General features: G+C 41.3%; 1 protein-coding gene across 2 annotated transcripts in view; it reads left to right on the top strand.

Annotated features, from left to right (window-relative positions):
* Nucleotides 1-22,355, top strand: part of SVEP1 (sushi, von Willebrand factor type A, EGF and pentraxin domain containing 1) — a 203,651-nt gene that overhangs the window by 97,878 nt on the left and 83,418 nt on the right. For both annotated transcript variants that reach the window (XM_075560297.1, XM_075560298.1), the window contains exons 10-18: nt 417-524; nt 2,350-2,481; nt 4,102-4,296; nt 6,875-6,996; nt 9,321-9,429; nt 12,432-12,596; nt 13,445-13,678; nt 15,620-15,781; nt 17,161-17,322. In XM_075560297.1, coding sequence (XP_075416412.1) covers nt 417-524; nt 2,350-2,481; nt 4,102-4,296; nt 6,875-6,996; nt 9,321-9,429; nt 12,432-12,596; nt 13,445-13,678; nt 15,620-15,781; nt 17,161-17,322 — 1,389 coding nt within the window. The remainder of the gene's footprint in view (nt 1-416; nt 525-2,349; nt 2,482-4,101; nt 4,297-6,874; nt 6,997-9,320; nt 9,430-12,431; nt 12,597-13,444; nt 13,679-15,619; nt 15,782-17,160; nt 17,323-22,355) is intronic.

Raw genomic sequence — 22,355 nt, 5'->3', positions numbered from 1 at the left:
ATATGCACCAGGAAGTAAACTGAAGGGATTATGAATATGTAACAGTTTTCCAATGAATGGTCATGCATGTGCACTGGGGAGAGGTTATTCGGCTTGTCCGGGAAATGGCTTGTCCAACCTCTTGCTACCAAATATGGTTCGAGTTGATCTGGTGAAGTCTTTCCGGGCATTTTTTCTTCCTTAACCACAGTCCTTTGGTTCTGGGGTCAATGATTGGTTGTAACTGTCTAGTCTGTGTATGTTTGGTAGCCCAAATCTGCTCACAACCTCTTTTTTCCTGGGAGGAAAGGGCGCCAAAGAAGCAGGTCATTAGGAAGGAAAGAGCAGGTTGACTATGGACCAGGCTTTCTACCAGCCCAGGACTTCAATTCTGTCACTTCCAAATAGACATGTTGTCCTTGTGTCATGCTCTTTAGATGTAGAGCCTCCTTCCATCGACTGGTGCAGATCCCCACCCCCAATCCAGGCCTCTGGGAAGGAGTGTGCTGCAACCTGGGAGGAGCCTCAGTTCTCAGACAATTCAGGTGAGTGCACGAGAGAGTGGTGTTGTCCTAAGCTGCAACTATAATAGGAATGTAAGTCAAAATATTGCCGCACGATTCGAGAGACATGTAGTACATAAAAATATTGAAGCATGAAGCTCTTGTCCCTTGACTTATCTACTTTCTGTCAACACTTCTGAAGCCAGTCTCTTCCTCTCTCTAACACTCCCCAAAGCATTTCCTGCTTTCTTCTACTTGTGCCATGTCAAAGTGTGGGCTTGCTTGAGGGACCCCAATTGTGTTATTCTGTGCTGGTGGTAACAGTTTATCGACATAGAATTCATATATCATACAATTCAACATAGCAAAGTTATACAATATAACCACAATTTTAGAACGTTTTCTTTATTCTTGTACTCATTATCTTTAGCTCCCAGTTTCCTCACAACATCCCCTCATAAAACCCCAAGAAACATTTACCGTCTCTATAGATTTACCTATCTTGGATTTCATATGAAAAAACAAACAAACCAGAAAACCCTCTTATCAGCAATAACAAAATAAAACCGGAAAAAACAAAATAAAAAAGAAAGCAGAAAATAATATTAAGAAACTCAAACAAATTTAAAACCTAGATTCAAAATAGAGAGCAAATGATAAGATGAGAAGTTTTAACCTAACTACAACTATGTGATTCTATTTTCCAAGGCACTCTGATAGCAAAACTGTTCATGCCATCGCCAGAGGGGCTTCACCAGAGGCTTCGTCCCACACGGGGACCCTGAAGATGAACTCAGGGCTTCCAAAATGCATACCTTTTAAGTTTGCTTAGAGTTTGGGTAACAAACAGAAGGCTGAAGGGCAAAGATGGGGACTTTCAGGTGGATAAGGTGAAGTTTCTCAAGGAAATTGTTGTAGGACAACCTTACAACCCTTGAGGAATGAGCAGGTGCATTGTCAGGATAGGAAAAAATTCTTGGGCACAACTTTCCTGGCCCCTTTCTCACTAATTTTTAAACATCTTTGTAATAAATTCCCATGCTTGTCCTGAGTCTTTCAAGAAAATACATCAAGATTACTCCTTTGACTTCCCACCAACAGTCACCTAAAACCTTTTGAGCTGCCTATTTATCTTCCCCTGGGAAGCTATGTTTCGATTGAACAGTTTGGGAAGGGAGCCTAATGAGATTAAGATTGGTGTATGACTGAGAGAAGTTGTCTGCAGCCATCCCCTGACTGCAGAGACATGTTAAAACATTTCTGTTTGGAAAAAACCCATGCATGTGTGAACCAGCACCTGAGTAGCAATACTTTCACTCACTCTCGTGTATTTTATTTAATAAAAAACTTCTTAATAATGAAAGAGAATGGTAGGCGGTCACAAATTCAGGATTGGTGGCAGGACTATACCTCACAGCCCCAGGTGGGATGACAGTGTTGGGAACAGGACCGTGATTGTGACCTATATACAATGTTAGATAGAATTGCTTACAGGATTGGCCCAGGGCCTTCCAGCACGGCAGTCAGGACATGACTCTGAAGCTTACTTTTTAAACTTTCCCTAAAACCCAGCCAACAACAATAAATGGCAAATTAATAGATTTCCTAATTAAATTCTCAGAGTTCAAACAGACTGACCCAGGGCAGCAAACCATTGGTTTAGCAAGAATGCTTATGTTGTTTTTGAGTTTACTATTTCAGTGTGGTGGTAGAAGTATTAAATCTCTTTGTTTTCTACTAGTGGCCCATAAAGCAAATGCCTAGCTGGCTTGCATAAATATAAGATGAAATTTCAAATCAAACAAGGTGACTAGTCAAGTGATGACAGACTGGCATTCTAAGCATCTGACCCTTTTCCCATTCACAGGAGCTGCATTGGTCATCACCAGAACGCATTCCCCGGGAGACCTTTTCCCTCATGGGGAGACTACAGTGCAGTATACAGCCACTGACCCATCGGGCAACAACAGAACCTGTGACATCCACATTGTCATAAAAGGTATTCACCTCTCGCTTGTTGTGCACTTGAAACTGACTCAAAGCAACCCTGTGGGGCAGAGTAGAACTACCCTTAACATTTATTTCCCAGTTTGAGAATCTTTATGAGCAAATTCCCACAGCTTCTTCCAATAAAGCAGCTGGTGGGTTCAAACCTCTGACCTCCTGATTAGCAACTGAGTGCTAACGCTAAGCATTGTGCCGCCAAAGCTCTCAAAATCTAGTTGATGTTTGATATTGATGCTGACCAGTCTATTTATAAAAGACCAGACCAAACCAAACTCACCATCAATGCCAACTCAGCGACCTTATAGGACTGGGTAGAACTGTGCACCCCCCCCCCCACCCACCCTCCAGGAGTTTCCAAGACTGTTGATGAAAGAAGATATTCTATAACCAATAGTGTTAAAGTTAAAATGTTAACTTTACTTAGCTTCTCCATGTTACTTAGCTTTTTAATTGTCATTCATAAAAACTTGCAGGCATGATAAGTAGAAACACTCTCTCGGTGTAGTCTTAAATGAAATTTATTAACATTTTCCTAGTGTTAGGAAGTGTTGTCCTAATTCCATTTTGAATGCAGAAGAGAAAGAGTCTAAAAGCATACTTGCTGCATGCTGTTATGTAGTTTCCATTTTCATGAACAGAATGCAGAAACATAATAACCTGGAATGAGAAATACTTTCAGGTTTTCATGAAGCGTGGACAACCCCTAGTTGATGCTCGTATATGCCTATCCAGGAATCAAAGAGCAGATATTGCCACCACGGACCCAACAGGACAGGGTAGAACTGCTCCTCTGGGTTTCTGAGACTATAACTTATAATTACGAGAGTAGAAAGCCTCATCTTCTTCCCTTGGACCAGCTGATGGCTTTGAACTGCTGACCTTTCTGATTGCAGCCCAGCTCACAACCACTGCACTACCTGGGCTCCTATACACATTGCCAAACTCCCCCTAAATATTTGTGATGAAAGTCTTTCTGGGAGGAGTGCACGGTAAGAAGGAAGAGTCCTTTTGAAAATTCAACGTGTACTCCTAGAATTTAATTAATACTTAGAGCTCTGAGTTACTTTATTGTGCCAAGCTGGCCGATACACACATGTGGGGTTAATCGAAGGTTGGAGGGATAAATGGCTCGGTGAGCCTCGACTTCCTAGTTCTTGGGTCTCTTGCTTTGTGATGGTTGGACCAGGGTGCAGCTGCCTTAGCCAGTTCCCTGCTTCAGCTGTTAAGGCTCACTTCCTGCAAGACATCCCTGAGGAGAAACCGCATGGACCTACCCCCATGCAGCCCTGGGTGCTGGAGGTGCCCTTTGGAGACCCCTGTCAGCGCTGAGATGTTTACACATTCACTAGGCCTTGCTCCTGCAGTCGGCATCTTTGCATCTGTATTATGAGATGGAAGAGGACTTTGTGGATTGGTGTCTGACATATGGGCTAATGTTGGATTTGTGGGCTTGGGAAGCACTGGGTAGGGATGTTTTCTTGATGCACGGTTAACCTTTATATAAAACTCTCTCTTATACATGCGTTTCTGTGGATTTGTTTCTCTAAAGTACCCAGACTAACACAAACTCTAATAATAGTACATATTAATAATAAATATATTTTTTGCATAGGTTCTCCCTGTGAAGTTCCATTTACACCTGTAAATGGAGATTTGGAATGTACTCGAGAGAGTGCCGGGGTTAACTGTACACTGAGTTGTTTGGAGGGTTACGATTTCACAGAGGGCTCTACTGAGAGGTATCATTGTGCTTATGAAGATGGCATCTGGAATCCTCCGCTTTCTACTGAATGGCCAGACTGTGCTAGTAAGTTTAAATGTTAAATTCTGAGAGCATTTACTGTATGTGAGTGAGTGAGTGAGTGAGTGAGTGAGTGAGTGCATTCTTAAAGCATTCAAGAGGAAAGTTCCCTTATGATTGGGATCAAGTTTGATGGATAAAAATGGCGCTTGGAATTATTATAGATGTTTGTGGATAAGAGTAATGCTCATCCCTTGATTTAAAATACTAGCCTACCAAAGGCTTGCTCTCTGATATATTGCATTTCTGTAGAGCAGGATTCACTTGAAGGAGCAGCCATCCCAGCTCATCCACTGGTGTTCACTAGAAGTAGCTGAAGAGATTGGGTGGTGTATCATTCTTGACTTGTCAAGTGGAACTTATAGTCTGAGTGTGCCGAAGGACTCATATTTAAAACAAGAACGGCATACCAGGGGAAATCAAAAAGTAGTGCTACTGAATTTCAGTGTTTTATCCACTGGTTTATTCCCAGTAGCGTGTGTTTAAGACGCCTTTGCAATCGGTGGGTGGACAAGTTCTCCCAGTAACACCCTTGTCGTGATTTCCTTAGAGTGTCTTCAACCAAAAAAAAAGTCCAATAAACACAGTGACTTCCCAGGGGATCTGCAGAGTTAGTGAAATGCAAGGTTCAGACATTCTGGCAATTGTTTATTGGAATTCCAAAAAAGTAGCATTGGTAGATTTTCTGGAAGGACATAGGACGATCAGAGGGGTTTATTATGAGATGTTTTAAGGAAATTGGAACCTGCATTGGTGATAAATATGGCCAGGAAAATTGTGCCCAGGATTTTCCCGTCATGACAATGTACTTGCTTATCCTTGAAGGGTAACAGGGATTTCCTATGAGAATTTCATGGGGAGCCTTGTCCCATCCAAACTACAGCCTTGATCTTGCCCCTTCAGACTTGTTTTTCCCCCAAAACTGAAAAAACATGGACAAGAGATACAATGTGACTCCCTTAGCGATGCCAACATTGCCATTTTGGTATCCAGGGTTCTTCAAGGAAGGGTTGGGGCGTTGTTGTTAGGTGCCCTTCACGGTGAGCCAGACAAAACACGCTCCAGCCCTCACCAACCTCACCCTGGGTCTGAGGTTTGAGCTCATTATTGCAGCTACTGTGTGAACCCATCTTCCTGGAGATCTTCCTCGGTGTCACTGCCCTGCTACTTTACTGAGCATGATCTCCTCCTCCAGGTCTCTCCTAACATGTCCAGAGCACGTGATACGAAGTCTTGTCATTCTTCCCTCTAAGGAACTTTCCGACTGTATTTCTCTCAAGGCGGATCAGTTTGTCCACTTCCCAGCCCATGCTACGTTCAGTATTCTTTGTCAGTACCACGATTCAAAGGCATTGATTCTTCTTTGGCCTCCCTTATTCAATGCCTTGCTTTCACCGCCATATGAGGTCATTGAAGATACCATGGCTTAGCCCAGGAAAGCGTTAGAGAAATGAACCACTCTCCTGTTAGAAGTGAACAGAACTAGATGGAGGATATGTAGAGAAACAAGCACTTCATATTTTGATATTTTTGTAATGATAAATGTCAATTTATACTCATATGGAATGGAACTCATATGGAATGGAACACCAGTCATTCTCTTTAGAATTGATTTAGATACCAATTGAATTAGTCTATACTCTTAAATATGTATTTTTATTTTAAAACATAACTCCATTGTCTAATGTAAACATTCTCTGAAGCAAATCTTCAATGCACAAAGGTGAATGGAATTCAAATGTCAGTCTCTCTGGGAAAATAAAGAAAGGCAACTCACTTGATCTAATGATTTTGAACTTAGGGAAACAAAGACCATAAATATTACTCACCTTTTGGTTATGATTTTGATAGCTATATTACTTATATAGAGACATTATTTCTGACTGCTTTTGGACTTCTTGCTGTGTCTCATCATTCATGCCTGTGCATGGAAACCTGCTTATGTAGAACCACATATTCAAGGAAGATGGTTACCCCTAATATTTAGAAATCTTTCAGTACCAAATGTTCTGTAGGACCAAGAATGGCAAGACTTTGTCCCATTTATTCTGGAAATGTTATCAGAGGGGACCAGTCGCCGGAGAAGGAGATCATGCTTGGTAAATGAGAGTATCGTGGAGTGACACAGTGGCTGTAGCAGTAAACTCAAACTTAACCATGATTGTGAGGATGGTGGATATGAGTGGGTGGATTTGAAACCAACCCAGTGGTACCTTAAAGTCAACAAAGATTACACAAAAAATGTCATATTTTTGATTCAGGACGAGTTTTATAAAATTTACCAACCTTTTATGAAAACATTTATATCGCTCATTATGTTAAATGCCCACTTTCTCTTTTGGGAAGGGAAAAAATAGTGTTCCACAAAACAACTCCTCTCATGCAGTAACTAAGCACTGCAGCTGTCTGGCTGTTACACTCAAGGAGTACCTAGGAAACCGTCTTAGCCGTCACCACAGATCTGTAGTACAATAGCATCAATTGTGTCAGCATTAAAATACGAGGTGTCCATTCTTCCAGAGAAAGCTAAATCTTGTCTCAAAGGCACTAACCAACTGAAGCTTCTTTGTCCAACGTTTTCCAGTAAAACGTTTTGCAAATCATGGATTCAAGTCCTTTGAGATGCTCTACAAAGCTACTCGCTGTGACGACACGGATCTGCTGCAGAAGTTTTCTGACGCTTTTGAGACCACCCTGGGGAAGATGGTATGTCAGTAAGATCTATTTTCTGTCATATTTGGAAAAACAGTGTCAAGCTTTTCGTAGTCTCCTGATCACTTGCAAGCGAAATTCCTGGCCTGGATTAGTTCCCTCTTTTTCATGTGGTCTAAACATGTCTGGAATGAATCATGAGTAAATCAATACTAAAATGTCACGGATTGTTTTAAAACACACTGAGGCAGAAAGGCAGGGAAGATTATGGTCCATGTTGCTTGAGGACGCCTGCTCTATTATTTAAAATATTACAAAATGTCAAACACTCCAGACTGCTTTCGGTGTACAATACTGAATTAGTTGTATGATTTTTTTATCTCCTATATTTTGGTTCAGGAACATGTCAGGGCTTAAGGGAAAGTGGGACAATATATTTAACTGTACCGAACATCTTGTTATACTCATATTTATATCCCTAACAAAGTGGATCGCACTTTATTTGTTTACTAATAAACCCATTATCATGGGGTTGCTCTGAGGCAAGCCCTGCTGTCAACACATTAAAATATTAACACATTCATTTAATAAACACATGTTTATTAAAATAACATTTAAATCTACTCAATTTCCAAACACACACACACACAGAGAGAGAGAGAGAGAGAGAGAGAGAATTGCTGGCAAACTAACAAAACTATTATACCCATTAGGTAACTGTCACTATATGCCTACCAAAAAAGGGTAGTAATACATCTCATACTAATTATGCTCCACTCCAAAGAGACTATAAATGATTTCTTTTTCCCCCAAAGTTTTATTGGCTTATAATTCACATATCATACAATTCAATAGTTCAGTCACATCAAGAAGGTTGTGAAACCATCACCACAGTCCATTTTAGAACCTCTTCTTCATCCTTAGACCCATCATTATTATCTCCCCATTTCCCCCCAGCCTACCCTGCCACACCCCCAAGGAACCATTGATCCAGGTACTGTCTCTACAGATTTTCCTGTGCTGGATTTCACATACAGAAACATTAAAGGAAAACAAAGCAAAACAAAACAAATGTAACAACAACGTAAAACAAATAAAAACCTAAGTCAAAAAGAAAGCAGAAATATGCCAAAGGGGAAATCCAATGCTATTGCATTTTAACCTGTCTCTGCCATAATGCTCTCGCTCTCACAGCAAGGCTGCCCACACCACCGGAGGCTGAATCCATGTGTGGACCCGCAAATGGACTTAGGGCTTCCACGGTCGTCCATAGCCTTCTGCAAACCAGATGTTTATCATTTAAGCTCTGATGCCGTTCCCTCCTTTATCTTTGGACTATATTATTTACAATCCTTGGATTACATATCATGGTGTGCTTCTTCCATGTGAATTTAGTTGATGCCTCACTTAGGTGGCTGTTTGTTTGAAGATCAACCTTTAAGACCCCAGACGATATCTTTTCTGGTAACCAGGCACCAGCTAGTTTGTTCACCACATTTTGCTACAGCGCCCTTATCTTCAGTGATCTCCTCATGAGGACAAGCATCAAGCAGGGCCATGTCATAAGAAATAATTGTTCTTAGATTAGGGCTAGAAAGAATTAATTGCAAATGCATGTATAGTTTATATACGTCTCTGGCTCACCTTAGAGACAACATTGCCATTTTATGTTAGAGAACATTATCAATCACTGCCCTAGGACATCACCTCCACTGTCATCAAGTCAGTGCTGACTCATAGCAACCCTACAGGGCAGGGTAGAACTGCCCCTGTGAGATTCCAGGCCTGCAAATCTTTACAAGGGTAGGAAGCCTCATCCTTCCCCTGCAGAGTTGGCCAATGGTTTAGAACTACTGACCTTGCAGTGATCTGCCCAAGGCATAACCACTATGCATTCATAATGTCATTAGCTTAGTCAATGGTACAGAATTTAAAACCCTATTGAGAAAATGAAATTATATGCCTATTGGCCAGCTATGAGCCACAATACATGAATTGCTGACTTGTACAGATTCAACTCTGAAGTGACTAAACTCTCTCTTAACAGGTAAATGGAGTCCACATTTCAAATTATTTGAAAATGATTAGTGTGCGTGCTTGACTCAGTGTGCCTATATCACAACCAACATAGTTACATTTGCTACTGTAGGTCGAGTGGATCAGACTATGGTTTTAAACCCATATTCATTCATTCACCAAAGACTTAGTGTCTATGTTCTATTGTCGGCACTGGTGATATAGAGATGGGAGGGGTGGGGAGAAAATTTCCAAGAGTGTGAAGAGTGCTGGGACCCTGTGTGAAGGCTGGGGGGGAGCAAAGGGCTTATGGGATGCACAGAGACGTGGCTTACATTTCTCCTGTTCACGTTTGTTCACAGACCCCATCATTTTGTAGTGATGCTGATGACATTGACTGCAGGATGGAGGACCTGACCAAGAAATATTGCCTAGAATATAACTATGACTACGAAAATGGCTTTGCAATTGGTAATTAAATTATACGGTGTGGGTGGTTTGCAAAACTGATCGGCAAAACAAAAGATGATTACAGAAGAATCGAGCATACTAGAAAAATGGACCTTTATTCTTGTTTTACTTATTAATTAGGTGTTTAATAAAAATGAACCTTTTATTAGTTAATTAAGGAAATGATTTCAAAATACTAGCCAAGGGCTTCAGCATGATAAACTACAGGGAAATTAAAAATGTGATCATAAAATTGAGTTCACAGCTTAGAAGACATTTTTATGTCATTCAATTCTATTTAATGGCACTGTCAGTGCCAGCACATTATTTCAACAATTCAATTTGCCACAATGTAGGCAAACAATTTCCTATTTGAGTTATTTCCCCATTTTAACTTTTATGCAACCTTCTGTGAAAGTTGTATTACCTTTTAAAATTGTGATTTGGGTGAACGTTTTAAGAGCAAATTGGATTTCCACTCAACCCCTCACTTACATTTTGTTTTGTCAAATGATTTGCACTCTGCACAGGGTAGCAGCATGCTTCCCACTGCTTCCCTGTGCTTACCATCTGCCTCCTTCCGTCTTTCCTGTCTCTTCCTCTCCTCTGAGCTTTCTCACAGGGCAAATGCTACCCTTCCAATCTCTTATGACTGATTCCTACTAAGCAGGTATCTATCTTCCTAGCGGTGGTCAACTTATGGACCTTTCTGTCATCATGGACATAAACTCTATTCTAGGTTTGAAGGTGCCTACAGGCCAGTCACAGGGTTCCACCACCTGTCTCTATCAGAGCAGTAAGCATGGTCTATTGATAACTTCGAGCCCACCCCCACTCCCCCGCCCGCCATTTTCTTCCCACTCTATCCAGGACCTCCTGTTGCGATCACTTTTAAAGCAAGTCTTCAGTGATTGTCCAGTGCCATCTCATTCTTCTGGTCTCAGGCTCATGGAGACTGGGCTTTTTTGGTCCGTTAATCCTTTGCATTAATTGTTTTTATGTGGTTTTGGGGTTTTATTCCCCACTCTTCTTGGTTTTGAACAGGGAAAGACCAAGTGTTGTATCCTAATTCAGTAAGAATAAGAGATATTAAAGTTTTATTAGATAGGATTGAAATAAAGTAACACTAGTAGTGGATTTCTTAATGACATGATCCAAATGATGACCATTTCTACTATGCACGAGCCAGGCTCCTCCTCGCAGATAGCTGAAGCTGCAAGGATATAAAGACGCACACAGAGGAGTCAGTTGTCATCAGAGGACCACAAGTTAGGTGATACTTGTTGTCTAATAAGGATCCAAATTCCAGTTTTCTAGATTGAGGCATTGCATACATGATCCTAAAAATAAACCTTTCTTCCTTGAATGCTTTCCTAGAGGAGAGACAAAAAATGAGCTTAAGGTTTATTAAAAATAAAAATACCTTGGAGGAAAAAAAAATCTGCAGTCAGAATGAACATAATATAAAGGGCCAATAAGCATATCTCAATATATTTGAATTCACGATCCTCAAATCCTTAAAACTAAAATAAGGTACCAGTTTTGACCTGTCAGATAAACAAATATGAATAAGAATTATAATGCCCACACATGGCAAATGTGTAGGGTCAGAAGAGAAATGAGAATACAGCTCATGATGTGTATCTAAGAATTAAAAATGTTCACACTCTCAGGCCCAGAAATTCTACTTCTAAGAATAATTCTTTTGATAAAAATCAGGCCAGGGTACAGAGATGTGCCATATTTCATAAACTCTGAGATACATATTTTTCATTAAGACATATCTGAAATTGGGATGTGTCTTCTCATTGATGGCATCTTAGAAATGATAAAATATTGTAGGTTCCAAAACTTTGAGATAACCTAAAAATGGTAACCTGCTGATATGGTTTGTTGTAGAGTTATAGGAAAGAATATTTTCTAATTACTATTCATATCCTGATATATGTTTCATTACTGACACTGAAATGTCATGATATGTAGCAAGGTGAAAGTTTTTTTGAAAAAAGATTACTAAATAATATATACTGTGTAATCGAAATCGAATTGATTTTAACTGTGTTGTGTTTGTTTTTAATCCAGATGCATTCCCAACACATATAGTTAGGGAAAGGCTTACCTCGCATGTAAATTTGAGCTATTTCTAGATGATGGAGTTAGTTGTAGGCAATTTTTAATATTTTTCTCTTTGATCATCTAATTTCTTTTTCCATAATAAATATATAACACTGGTGGGAAAATGTTTAAGGGAAAAGGTAATCTTTTAGGGCCCAGCAAAAATTCAAAGCCAGAAACATCAATTAGCGTTTTTTAAAAGTACTTCGCTGGATATGCCTTTATGAATATAATTTTAATTTTTTAAAGCACAAAACTGAGCAAGGATATTAATATCATTTACTGAAGTTTTACAGCGAGTCAAATACTGAACTAGATTGTTTATATTATCTCATATTTCACAATCTGTGAAGTAAGAATCATTATCTCAGATGAAGAAGTTGAGGCTCAGATGACTTCCCTAACGTAACAAACTTTTACATCTGAACCCAAGATGGTAATAGCAGTGCCGAATGGTGCACCCAGAGAATCGCACGCCCCCATGGTGCCCCTAGTGGAGTTGTGTGATCTGAACATCTAACTCTACAAGCCAGATTGCCGCTCTGTCTCCTGGGGGACAACTGGAGGGTTTAAGTACCTACCTTCCAGTTAGCAGCCAACACTTCAACCACTGGACCCGCAGGGCTCCTCCCTCAGCAGTAGGTCTCCGTTTAAATGCCTAGGTATCTCCAGGCATTTGCGTTCATCTTTTAGACTAATTCAGTAGCAATCTACCTTTAACAATGGCATACCCCCAAATTATAGGACTATCGACCAAATCCTGTATGCTGTACATTACGAGCAGGTTAGGGAGCAGATGAGCGCAATTTGACGTCAGCAGATGTGTTGCGTGTTGTTGACCATCAGAACCTAGACCGTGAGGAAACTGCGATGATCTGATGCTTTGTTTCTCTGCCCCAACTGTCCAGGACCGGGCGGCTGGGGTGCAGGCAATAGACTGGATTACTCTTATGACGACTTTGTAGATGCTGTGCACGAAATGCCCACAGGCACCAGCAAAGTCAGGTCGCCACGGATCCAAAGAAGTGCCCCAAAGTCTGACCACAAAATTAAGTTAATTTTCAACATTACTGGTAAGGACAAACTCTCTGAAGAAATGATATCGTAAAAGTCTTGGTGGAAACCCCAGTTCTCAGATACTCCACTTATTAGTCCCGTGAAATCACCTGGGGAACTGAGCAGTCGGTAGACCCGAATCATCTGAGTCTTCTCATTATTTGCTATTTGGGATTTCAGTTGGGTTTTATGATTCTTGCAGCCACCAAAGCAGTTCTGGGGGCAGTGGGTGAAGGCATTTAGCTGCGAGTCACCAAAAGAATCCAAACTCACCAGCTGTTCTGCTGGAGGAAGAGGGAGACATGTCCTTCTGACCAGGTATCTGCCGTAGAAAGTCTATGGGGCAGTTTGACTCTGTCTACAGGGTCACTGTGAGTCAGAATGACATCAGTGGCAATGGTTTGGGATTTTTTTCTTTTCTTCTTGGCATAATGAGCTGATGTAGAACCAGAATATGGTCCATTGTCATGGCGTCAACTCGTACTCATGGCAACCCTGTTAGGTCAGAAAAGCCCTGTTGGATTTCTGAGGCTGTCATTCTTCACGGGGCATAAAGTCTTACCTTTCGCCCTTTAAAGAAGGACTGGTGATTTCAAACTACTGACCTGCTGGTTAGCAGCCCAACACTATGTCACTAGACTTCCCTCAGTTTATGACAGAAGGAGGGGAGAAAATGATGTGGGTATTATTAACCACGCAGAAGGTGCTCAGGATGTATTGGTTGAGTTTATTTATGAAATTATTTTTCCTAGCATATCTATAATATGCTGCTTCTCTGGGGGTAAAAATGAATTAGAATGTCTCCTAAAACACTATGTGTGTCTGTGTGTGTGTTAGGTCTTATGTTGGCTTGTTTTGATCGCAGCTAGTGTGCCCTTACCTGATGAAAGAAACGATACCCTTGAATTGGAAAATCAGCAACGACTTATTGAGACACTGGAAACGATCACAAATCGACTGAGAAGGACCCTCAGGAAGCAGCCCCTGTACTCTTTTCAAATTGCCTCCGAGGTGCTGGTCGCCGACAGCAATTCCCTGGAAACAGAAAAGGCTTTGCCCTTCTGCAGACCTGGCTCGTTGCTGCGAGGACGCATGTGTGGTAAGAATCAGCACCTTCGGGAATTGCCTGTCTGGCCTTCAAAACCTCGAGCTCATTGGGGATCTGGAGCAATGGTCGGACTGTTTTGAAACTACAAAGGGCTCTTGACATCCAAGGCGTGTTGTCTATGCTTGCTGGGGCTGTTGGCGTTAGGAGTCTGTCTCGAGAGTGCACGCAGCTGCTCAGTGTCGCACATCTTTGTTTTATTGATAAATCTGCCGACCTCGGCCATGCCCCGCAGTAACTTCTTGACAATTTCTGTCCCCTGAATGAGCATGTTTCATGTGCGAGCCCTATCTTAACAACTGTATGAGGTGCCCCAATTATTAAGAACAGTTTAGCGATGAGGAAACTGAAGTCAGAGTCTCTGGGCCCTTACTCAGTACATCCTAACTGTCAAGACAGCAAGTAGGTAGCTAAGATTACTCCCAGGCAGGTAACACCTGAGCCTGAACTTTTGTGATTTTTTAAACCATTGAGGTGAAATTTGCCCGACATAAAGTTCACCATGTTAGACTGTACAAGTCACTGGCATGTAGTATGTGCACAGTGTGGTGTGGTCCTCTTTTCCGTCTAGTCTCAAAGCATGTCCATCACCTCCAAGAGAACTCATGCATATTAAGCAGTCCCAGTCCCGCTCTTTGTTTCCGATTCCCCATCCCACTCTCCCCACAACCTATCCCCCAACTTCCTGTTCCCTCCCACCTCCTCCCAGCCCTATAACTTTGAACCCCTAGTCTAGATTGCCATGCTCAATTCCAGCCGATTTCCTGAAGAAGTCATTCACAAGAGAGGAAACCCACCCTCCACCCGAACCCAAATCTGTGCACGCTGCTGAGCCTCGTGACATAAGGATGGTGTCCATCCCTCTGTAGGCGCGGGATCTGGTTCCCATCACCCATTCCCTGTCGCTAGCCCCAGGGCTTTCATTGAACGTGCTTTATTGTTCTACCTATTCAGCGCATTAAAATTACTGCCATGCTGAGCCTGTTCTGGCTTCCTCCCCACCTAGTGAGTAAAAGGCAGGAGTCACCTGGATCCATCTCTATTCACCGTTCTCAGTGTGGTCTTCGGACTGGGTGCATCTGAAACCTGTCCTCCAGTGCTTGCTAACATGCAGCGTCACTTGCACCCATCTCCAAACTACCGCTTCAGAAACTTTGGAGCTGGGACCCAAAGTACCTCTCACACACTTCTAAACCCCTCCGTCACCTAGGATCTGTGTCCTGGGCCCTGACTGCAATTACTCTCTAGCAAAGATTTCTAATTTTGCTAGCTAACTTTTTAATGGTTTTAATATTTCATGTTGGGCTTAGAATATTTGAGCCACGACACGGCTGTAAAAGAGTAGGCTAAATCTTCAGGGGGCCAGGGGTGGTGATTCTACAATTAGCCTGTTTCCCTACAGGTCCTTAGGTCTGAGATGCCTAAGCCTTACCTTTGGTAGGCAATGATTCCCGTCAGCAGACACAGGGTCTACTTAATTCACCTGTCTTGGTCTCACCACGTTTGTCTGATTTTGTCACCAGAAATGAAACTGTTGGGGACAGTCAATTTCCCAAGAGGAGGAGTAAACATTTTATTCACTCGAGGTCCTCAATCATCGTAAACACTCACTGTTTCAGTCTTTTATCCTGTCGCTTATGCTTTGTTAGCCGTGTGTCGCTCATGGGGACCGAGGTTCTCCTAGCTGCCGCCCACACGTCAGAGCACACCATTCCTAAGTTTGGTCAATCAGAAGTTGACCACAGAGAACCCACTCCTGTTGGCTTTTACGAATGGGTTTCTACAAGGTGAACCTCGTGAGGAGCCTGCTGGAAATGTAGCCTTATTTGTGCCTGGGATGTGCTTTACTGCGTGTGTGCTCTTGGCACAAAGACCCTGCGCTCCACTGCTGTAGCTCACCGAGCTCTTCCACGTGTCTCGCTTGTTTCTCTTCAGTGAACTGCCCTTTGGGAACCTACTATTCCCTGAAGCACTTCGCCTGTGAAAGCTGCGGGATTGGGTTCTACCAGGACGAAGAAGGGCAGCTGGAATGCAAACTCTGTCCAGACGGGACACACACTGAGTATTTCCACTCGAGGACCATCTCTGACTGCAAAGGTAGGGGCTTCGTGTGCAATTTTGATCAACAGAAGCCTGAAGTTTGGTCCCAGTTCTGAACTCTAAATGGCAAACAGGACGAACTAAGAGCATTACTTACAGCAAATTCATTAATTTGTTAGTTTTATTAATTCATACTTTTCTGTTAACTGATGTTTCTATACTTAATGTTCCTATTTGATTATTCAAATATTTTCCTCAATTAAAAAAAAAGAAAGAAACTGGTGTTTCTTATGGAAACCCTCCATTTCTCTCCAGAAGTCAAATCTTATTGCCAACTATTCCAATTCACCATCAGTTAGCTGTAACATCTTTATAAGTATAATTCTTAATAATTATAATTCTTTATAATTTCACATGAATTTGTGGAAAGGGCTTTAATGCCACTCAACAATTAGAAAAGTCACTTTTCTTGAAATAGTGCTTGATATGATGAGATCAATTTCTCTGTTTACTTGGAATTGAATAACTACAAGTCTGTATTCATTCTACGTCATCTAGTATTATTCAAAGTATCTTTACTATGTTATTCGCAACGACTGTGCCTGGTGGGAATGTTGAGGATAGGGAACTTTCTGTGCACACAGAAAACACTTTCATGAGTCCGGTTATAGTAAGTCCTTCCGAGAGGGGCTTTCACAGTGGTACCTCTTTGCCACAGTTGCAAATATAGGTGTGGGTGTTTAGAGACAAATAAATAAACACAAACTCAGGATGAGGGATGGGTGATTGAACACGACACTAACAGGATTAGCAGTGGTGACGATGAGAGGGACTGCGGGCAAGGACAGAAGGCGGGGACAGTGCCCAGGAAATCTGGGAATCTGGTCTTACTGTGCTACTAAAACTACCATCAAAAATTTCGGAAAATTGCTCAACCTCTCAGTTCCTGACTCCCTTTATCTATGTCCCCTGGTAGCCCTGAAATGCATTGGTGCTTGTGGCTAGGAGGAGGGAGCAGAGCCAGTTCTTTATTTAGAGTGGCAAAGGGACCAGGGTCATTTTGGGACCTGAGCTCAATTTAGAGTTTTATTTCTACCTCTCAAGAGAACATTGCCCCTTCCCTAGTGGACACTTTGTCCATTGATAGCGCCCTTCTGGAATGTTTCTGTCAGGCGTTCAACCACTATTTGCTGAACACTTTCGATGGGTCAAGTAGTTTGTTAGACAATAAGGGAAGCAATGAGAAACAAATCTAAAACTTCGTAGTAGCAAGTGGGACGGTCTTGGATACAATGTATGTGCTTGGCCAATCAAAGGAGAAGTTGTCTCTCTGCTTAAGCCCAGAATTCAAATGCTTTTAGCTCTCACACCCACAGAGCTCATTTTGTACATCATAATGTCTTCATTATTAATCATACAACATTTTTCCTTTGTAGCTCAGTGTCAACAAGGCACCTACTCATCCAATGGACTTGAGACGTGTGAATCGTGCCCGTTGGGCACTTACCAGCCAGCAGTTGGTTCCCGGGGCTGCCTCGTATGTCCAGAAAACATGTTGACCGTGAAAAGAGGCGCTGTGAACATTTCGGCGTGTGGAGGTGATCTAAGACTTGAGCGTAGCTATTTCGCTAAAACTGTTTTCTACACACGAAGAAGTGGGATGTGTTTGGCAAAACCCTAGGTCTACTGTATGCAGAGGATATCAAAGTGCAAGACGTGGGCCCAGGTTTCAGATAGTTAAAAACATGTGCTCAGGACTTAGATAGATATCTAAGCTAGGAATTTAGTCTCTTCCTGGCTGAAATGAAGTCTTGCTGATGTTCCTTGAAACTGCAGAATACATGCCTCTGAAAATCACGGTGTTGGAGTTCTTCCAATCTGAAGATTCCCACCAGTGGTTGTCTGCTCTGGCTGTCCATGAGACCCACCTGAACATTTCAATCAGCATTTTTAAAGTCCCGAAGTCTTGCTTTCATCCCCAGATAGTCTAGTCTAATTGGGCTATTGTACATTGATTTTCTTTTAAGGTTTCTCCAGGTGATTCCAAAGTGGCAGGAAAAGTTGAGGACCACTCATTTCAACTCTTCGCCTTCAGTGTGGAGAGCTTGTTAAGACACAATTCCTGTGCTTCCAGTTCCCGGCCTCTGATTCAGGAGGGCTGGGTCTGGAGCTACGACTGAGAATTTGCATTGCCAACTAATTCTCAGGAGCCATGGCGGCACAGTGGGTTAAGCAACTAACCACAAGTTCAGAGTATAAAGAAAAGGCTTTCTACTCCTGTAAAGGGTTACAGCCTCAGAATCCCCAGGAGCAGCCTGAGATGAGGCAGAATTGACTCGATGGCAGTGAGGTGTGTGTTTTTGTTGTTTGAACCTAGTTCTTAATTGGTGCTGATTTTACGGATCCTAGAAGCATGCAGATTTAAATGATTAGAAATAAAAAAGAAAGCTAAGGTTCATGTGTTTAAAATAGATCTGACTGACATCTCTCGTCCAGCAAAACATTTATGAAGCTGTAAGCAAAAGATAAGATTTCAGAATTACAATGAAACTTAGACTACAGTGAAAATCAGCGTAGCATTAGAAACTCCAGGAAACTGCAACTACTGTCAGCTACTGTACTTGGAAATCAATGGAACTGGGGCTGGAAAAACACTTGTTGGCTTGCCTCAAATTAGCACTTCGTGCTTTAAATATACGTTAAATAATTTTGTACCTTCCCCAACCTCTACATTATTTAAAAGCCTAAGATCTGTGGCAACCAGCATATTGAAACACTATTCCTTTGTTGAATAAGTGAGGTTTTCAGAAGCTGACCTGAACATTCCAGTGTAGAGAGCTCTGGGGGCCCGGTAGGTTAGACACTAAGCTTCTCACCCACGGTTGATGTTTCAAACCACCAGCCTCTCCTGGGAAGGACGATGAGGCTATCTGCTTCTGTAAAGATGTGTAGTCTTGGAATCCTGTCCAGGGTCACTATGAAGGAGATGGACTTGATGGTTGTGGGTTTGCCTACACACACACACACACACACACACACACACACACACACACACACACACACACACCTCCTGCCCTAGTTGCAGCCATATATCTGTATACGATTAGAGAGTGACATTCCTCAGACATAATTGCCTCAGAAGTTTTATTTCAGATGGGAGGTGTAGGGTAGTGCCTAGCGTTGCATGCTGGGAGTTGTAGTCCTCATAAGGCAGGTGCTGTAGGGGAAAACCACACTAAGAATTACTAGGAATTTTTATATACCGTATCAGTTTAGATTATCTCAGTCCAGTAGGACTATAGTAGATTAAAGTCTGTTAAATTTGAGGAATTGGGAGTCTTGCTCAGCAACCTAATGTGAAACTGAGATGCTGAGAACTTTGCTAGGACCAAGCAGGAATTCTTCAACCTTACCTGTTGTGGAATGCCAGCCTTAGACTCTTTTCAATTACAGTTAAGCAAGACTTGGCATTATGGTTGAAACACATCTGCTAGAGAGACTTTTATTTTGTCAGTATATGAACTGATTTGCAGGGAGAGTCTGCAATAAAAAACTTTCGGTTTTGCTCCAACCACAAGCCAACCAGGATTTTCATAGTGAAAAAAGTTCATATTTGACATTTTTCCCCTTTTAGCTTTTCCAAATAAACCTTGAGGCTTGTCTAATGCTGAAGTACTACAATTTAGCAACTACAATTCCCAGAAAGTCACTCAGCTTCTGGTAGCGTACTGCCCCATTTTCCCTAATGTTCCAAGCACACGTTTAACCGCATTCTGCTCAGCATGAGTGAGCATTTTAATAATGTTACTCAGCGCTGTCTCTTGTGGGGCTGAACAAGCACCACTGGACTATAAGTGGAACTTTTTCTAAGTTCCAAAAGTCCCCTTCTGGTTTTTTCTAGCTTCCAACAATCAATCAATCATTCAATCTCAATCTCTCTCTCTCTCTCTCTCTCTCACACACACACACATTATGATATGTACCTCTACAATATCTTATTTTGAGTAAGATATTGTTTTTCATTTCTTTAACAAGTTGAAGTTAAAAGTCATCAATGGAGCAATTATATTTAAGCATACCAGAAGTATGAACCTAGCCTTTATACATGGTTCCTTTTGTCACTCGTTAGGCCATCAAATATTCCTGAGTCTGTAGCTAGAAACAGCAGCATCTAAAACCTTCCATTTGAAGAGGTTGTTTGTAATTGAGGAGTATATTCCATGAACGATGCCTTGTCTCTGTCGGTGTCCTTGGCATTGTTGATATGTGTTCCCGCAGAAAGCAAGAGTCCTTGGGAGCCAAGAGGACATCACCTTCTTCTCTGACAGGGTTTAGGATGAAGTTGGGGATGAGAATTTTGACCGTGACTTTGTCATGGAAAGCACATTTCAAAGGCAGAATAGGCCTGGCTTCAGTGCTATGGAACAACCATGCAAGTGAAATGATAGTCTGGGGAGGCTGTGAAGCACTTAGAACCAGTTAATTGACTTTTCTTTAATATGTAGACATTCTGGACAGGGGTGGCCATGAATAAAAATCTCATGTGCCCGCTCTTTCTTTCTATGCTGGTTGTATTAGCATTGGCATTTAGATTTGTTTCCACTCATTTTAAAATAAATAAATTTATTAAACCTATACAGTAATTTCTTCTTAATTTATATCACATTAATCTGTTGTACCAATTATTTGAGAAACTATTTTTGCTCTTTTTTATTATGTATTCAAGGCTTTCTACAGACTTAACTAGTTTTGATTAATTTTGTTGTATTTTTGGATACTCCAGTTGCCACCGTTTAGCTACTTAAGGACCTTTTAGTCTAGCACGTAGATGTTTGGCCAATATAAAAACTTCCCTAGACAATCTTGTGGGTGTTTTGTTTTGTCTTATCCCACCCATTCTTCTAAGGAACCTATTTGTTTAATGCAAGATGGCATTAGAGACCAAAATCCAGCCTTTGGGGGTGTAAATCGGACCTAGTTGCCTTTGGGGGTGAAAATCATACGTAGCAGATGACATTTTCTGCTATCTATTTCAGTTGATGGTTTTAAATTCCATTTTAATATCAATTTTGGCATATTTAGGTTTTTCCTCTCTCCCTCCCATGAGTAGATGCTAGGACTTGTTCGGTTATGACTGAGTCAGAAGCCAGTTTCTTTGGGATTCAAAATGAAACGCTTTCCTTTCTTTTTTTATGGTTGTCCTTTCAGAACTACCTATTTATGTGTTGGGGTGGGCAGTGTTTATGGGTGTAGAGTACTACACACACATACACACAACAAGCTACCATCCAGTCAATTCCAACTCATAGTAATCCTGTAAATCTTTATGAGTACAGGGAGCCTCCTCTTTCTCCCACAGAGTGACTGGTGGGTTTGAACCACTGACCTGACGTTAGTGGCGACTGCTTGACTCACAGTGTCACCAAGGCCAGTCGTATTTTATATGAGGGGCTTTCAAAAGGCTGAGAGAAATGGCATTAAAAATGATGGAATATTTTCACCAATTTTTGAAGCCCCCTTGTATATGTTTATATATGGATATTTAAATTTTTTAAATTTACTATATATGTAAATACTATATTTAATATTAATTGGCCATTCCTAGAGACTATAGTTCCCATTTGAAATATGTCTACCATTGCAATTAATTTCAACTAATTTTCACAGGCAGATCCATTTTATACTTTTTACGCCAAAATATTCCACAAGGAATTATTGATAACACAGTACTGTTAGCTATTCTGGAAAATCAGTGGGAGCTGATTTTAATATTAATAGTCTATCACGGTTAGAATATTTATGTCTTTAAAATTTGGGGCATTCTTGTTAGTGTTTAGGGATATAGTCTTTTCTTCTTGAGAGTAGCATGCTGAAAGATAACATTTTTAAAAAACACTTTATGTGTCATTGTGAACTTTCCTTATGGGGATTCTTTGTGTTTTTTAATAAATACACTCAGATATGCTCCCAAACAGAAGGTGTATACCTGTACAGTAGAGGTTTTATGTGTTTATTCTGCTGCTTGGAAGGTATTTTTTTCTAACCAGATTATCGTTTTTAGAATATCAAGACTCAGAAAATCACTTTAAGCTTCACAAGTGTATAGTATGCTTGCACAAACAACATCTTAAGTAATCCTTCCCAAAACATTCCATGAAGAAAAAATTTTAAATTATAATTAATATTCCATAGAAAAAGCTATAACATGAGGGTTTTCATTATCAAGTACTGTAATTTAGTGAAAGAGGAGCTCTGTTGATATAGTGGTTACATCTGAATGATGGGCAGTTTGAAACCGCCAGCAGCTCTGCGGGGGTGGGGCGGGTGGTGGGGAGTTGTGCTTTCTGCTCAGGCAGTAAGCGGTTACCGTCTCGGAAACCCACAGGGGTCAGAATGAGTCAGCAGTGACTCACTGGCAGTGAGAGAGCCTCATCTTTCTCCCTCCGCTAGTGGTTTCAAACTGTTGACCTTGCAGTTAGCAGCCACAATGCCACCAAGGCGCTTACCTCACAATTAAACTGGAATGAATAAAAATTAATGACCTTCACTGAAGGCAGTTTAAAATAGACAAAACACAAACTGACAGAAGTGTTTGCTCTAAGTATGTCGAATGATATAGATCCTTGATTTA

This window comes from Tenrec ecaudatus, chromosome 10 (genome assembly GCF_050624435.1).
Source record: "Tenrec ecaudatus isolate mTenEca1 chromosome 10, mTenEca1.hap1, whole genome shotgun sequence".
Taxonomy (NCBI): Eukaryota; Metazoa; Chordata; class Mammalia; order Afrosoricida; family Tenrecidae; genus Tenrec; species Tenrec ecaudatus.
This window is presented reverse-complemented; position numbering and strand designations above follow the sequence as displayed.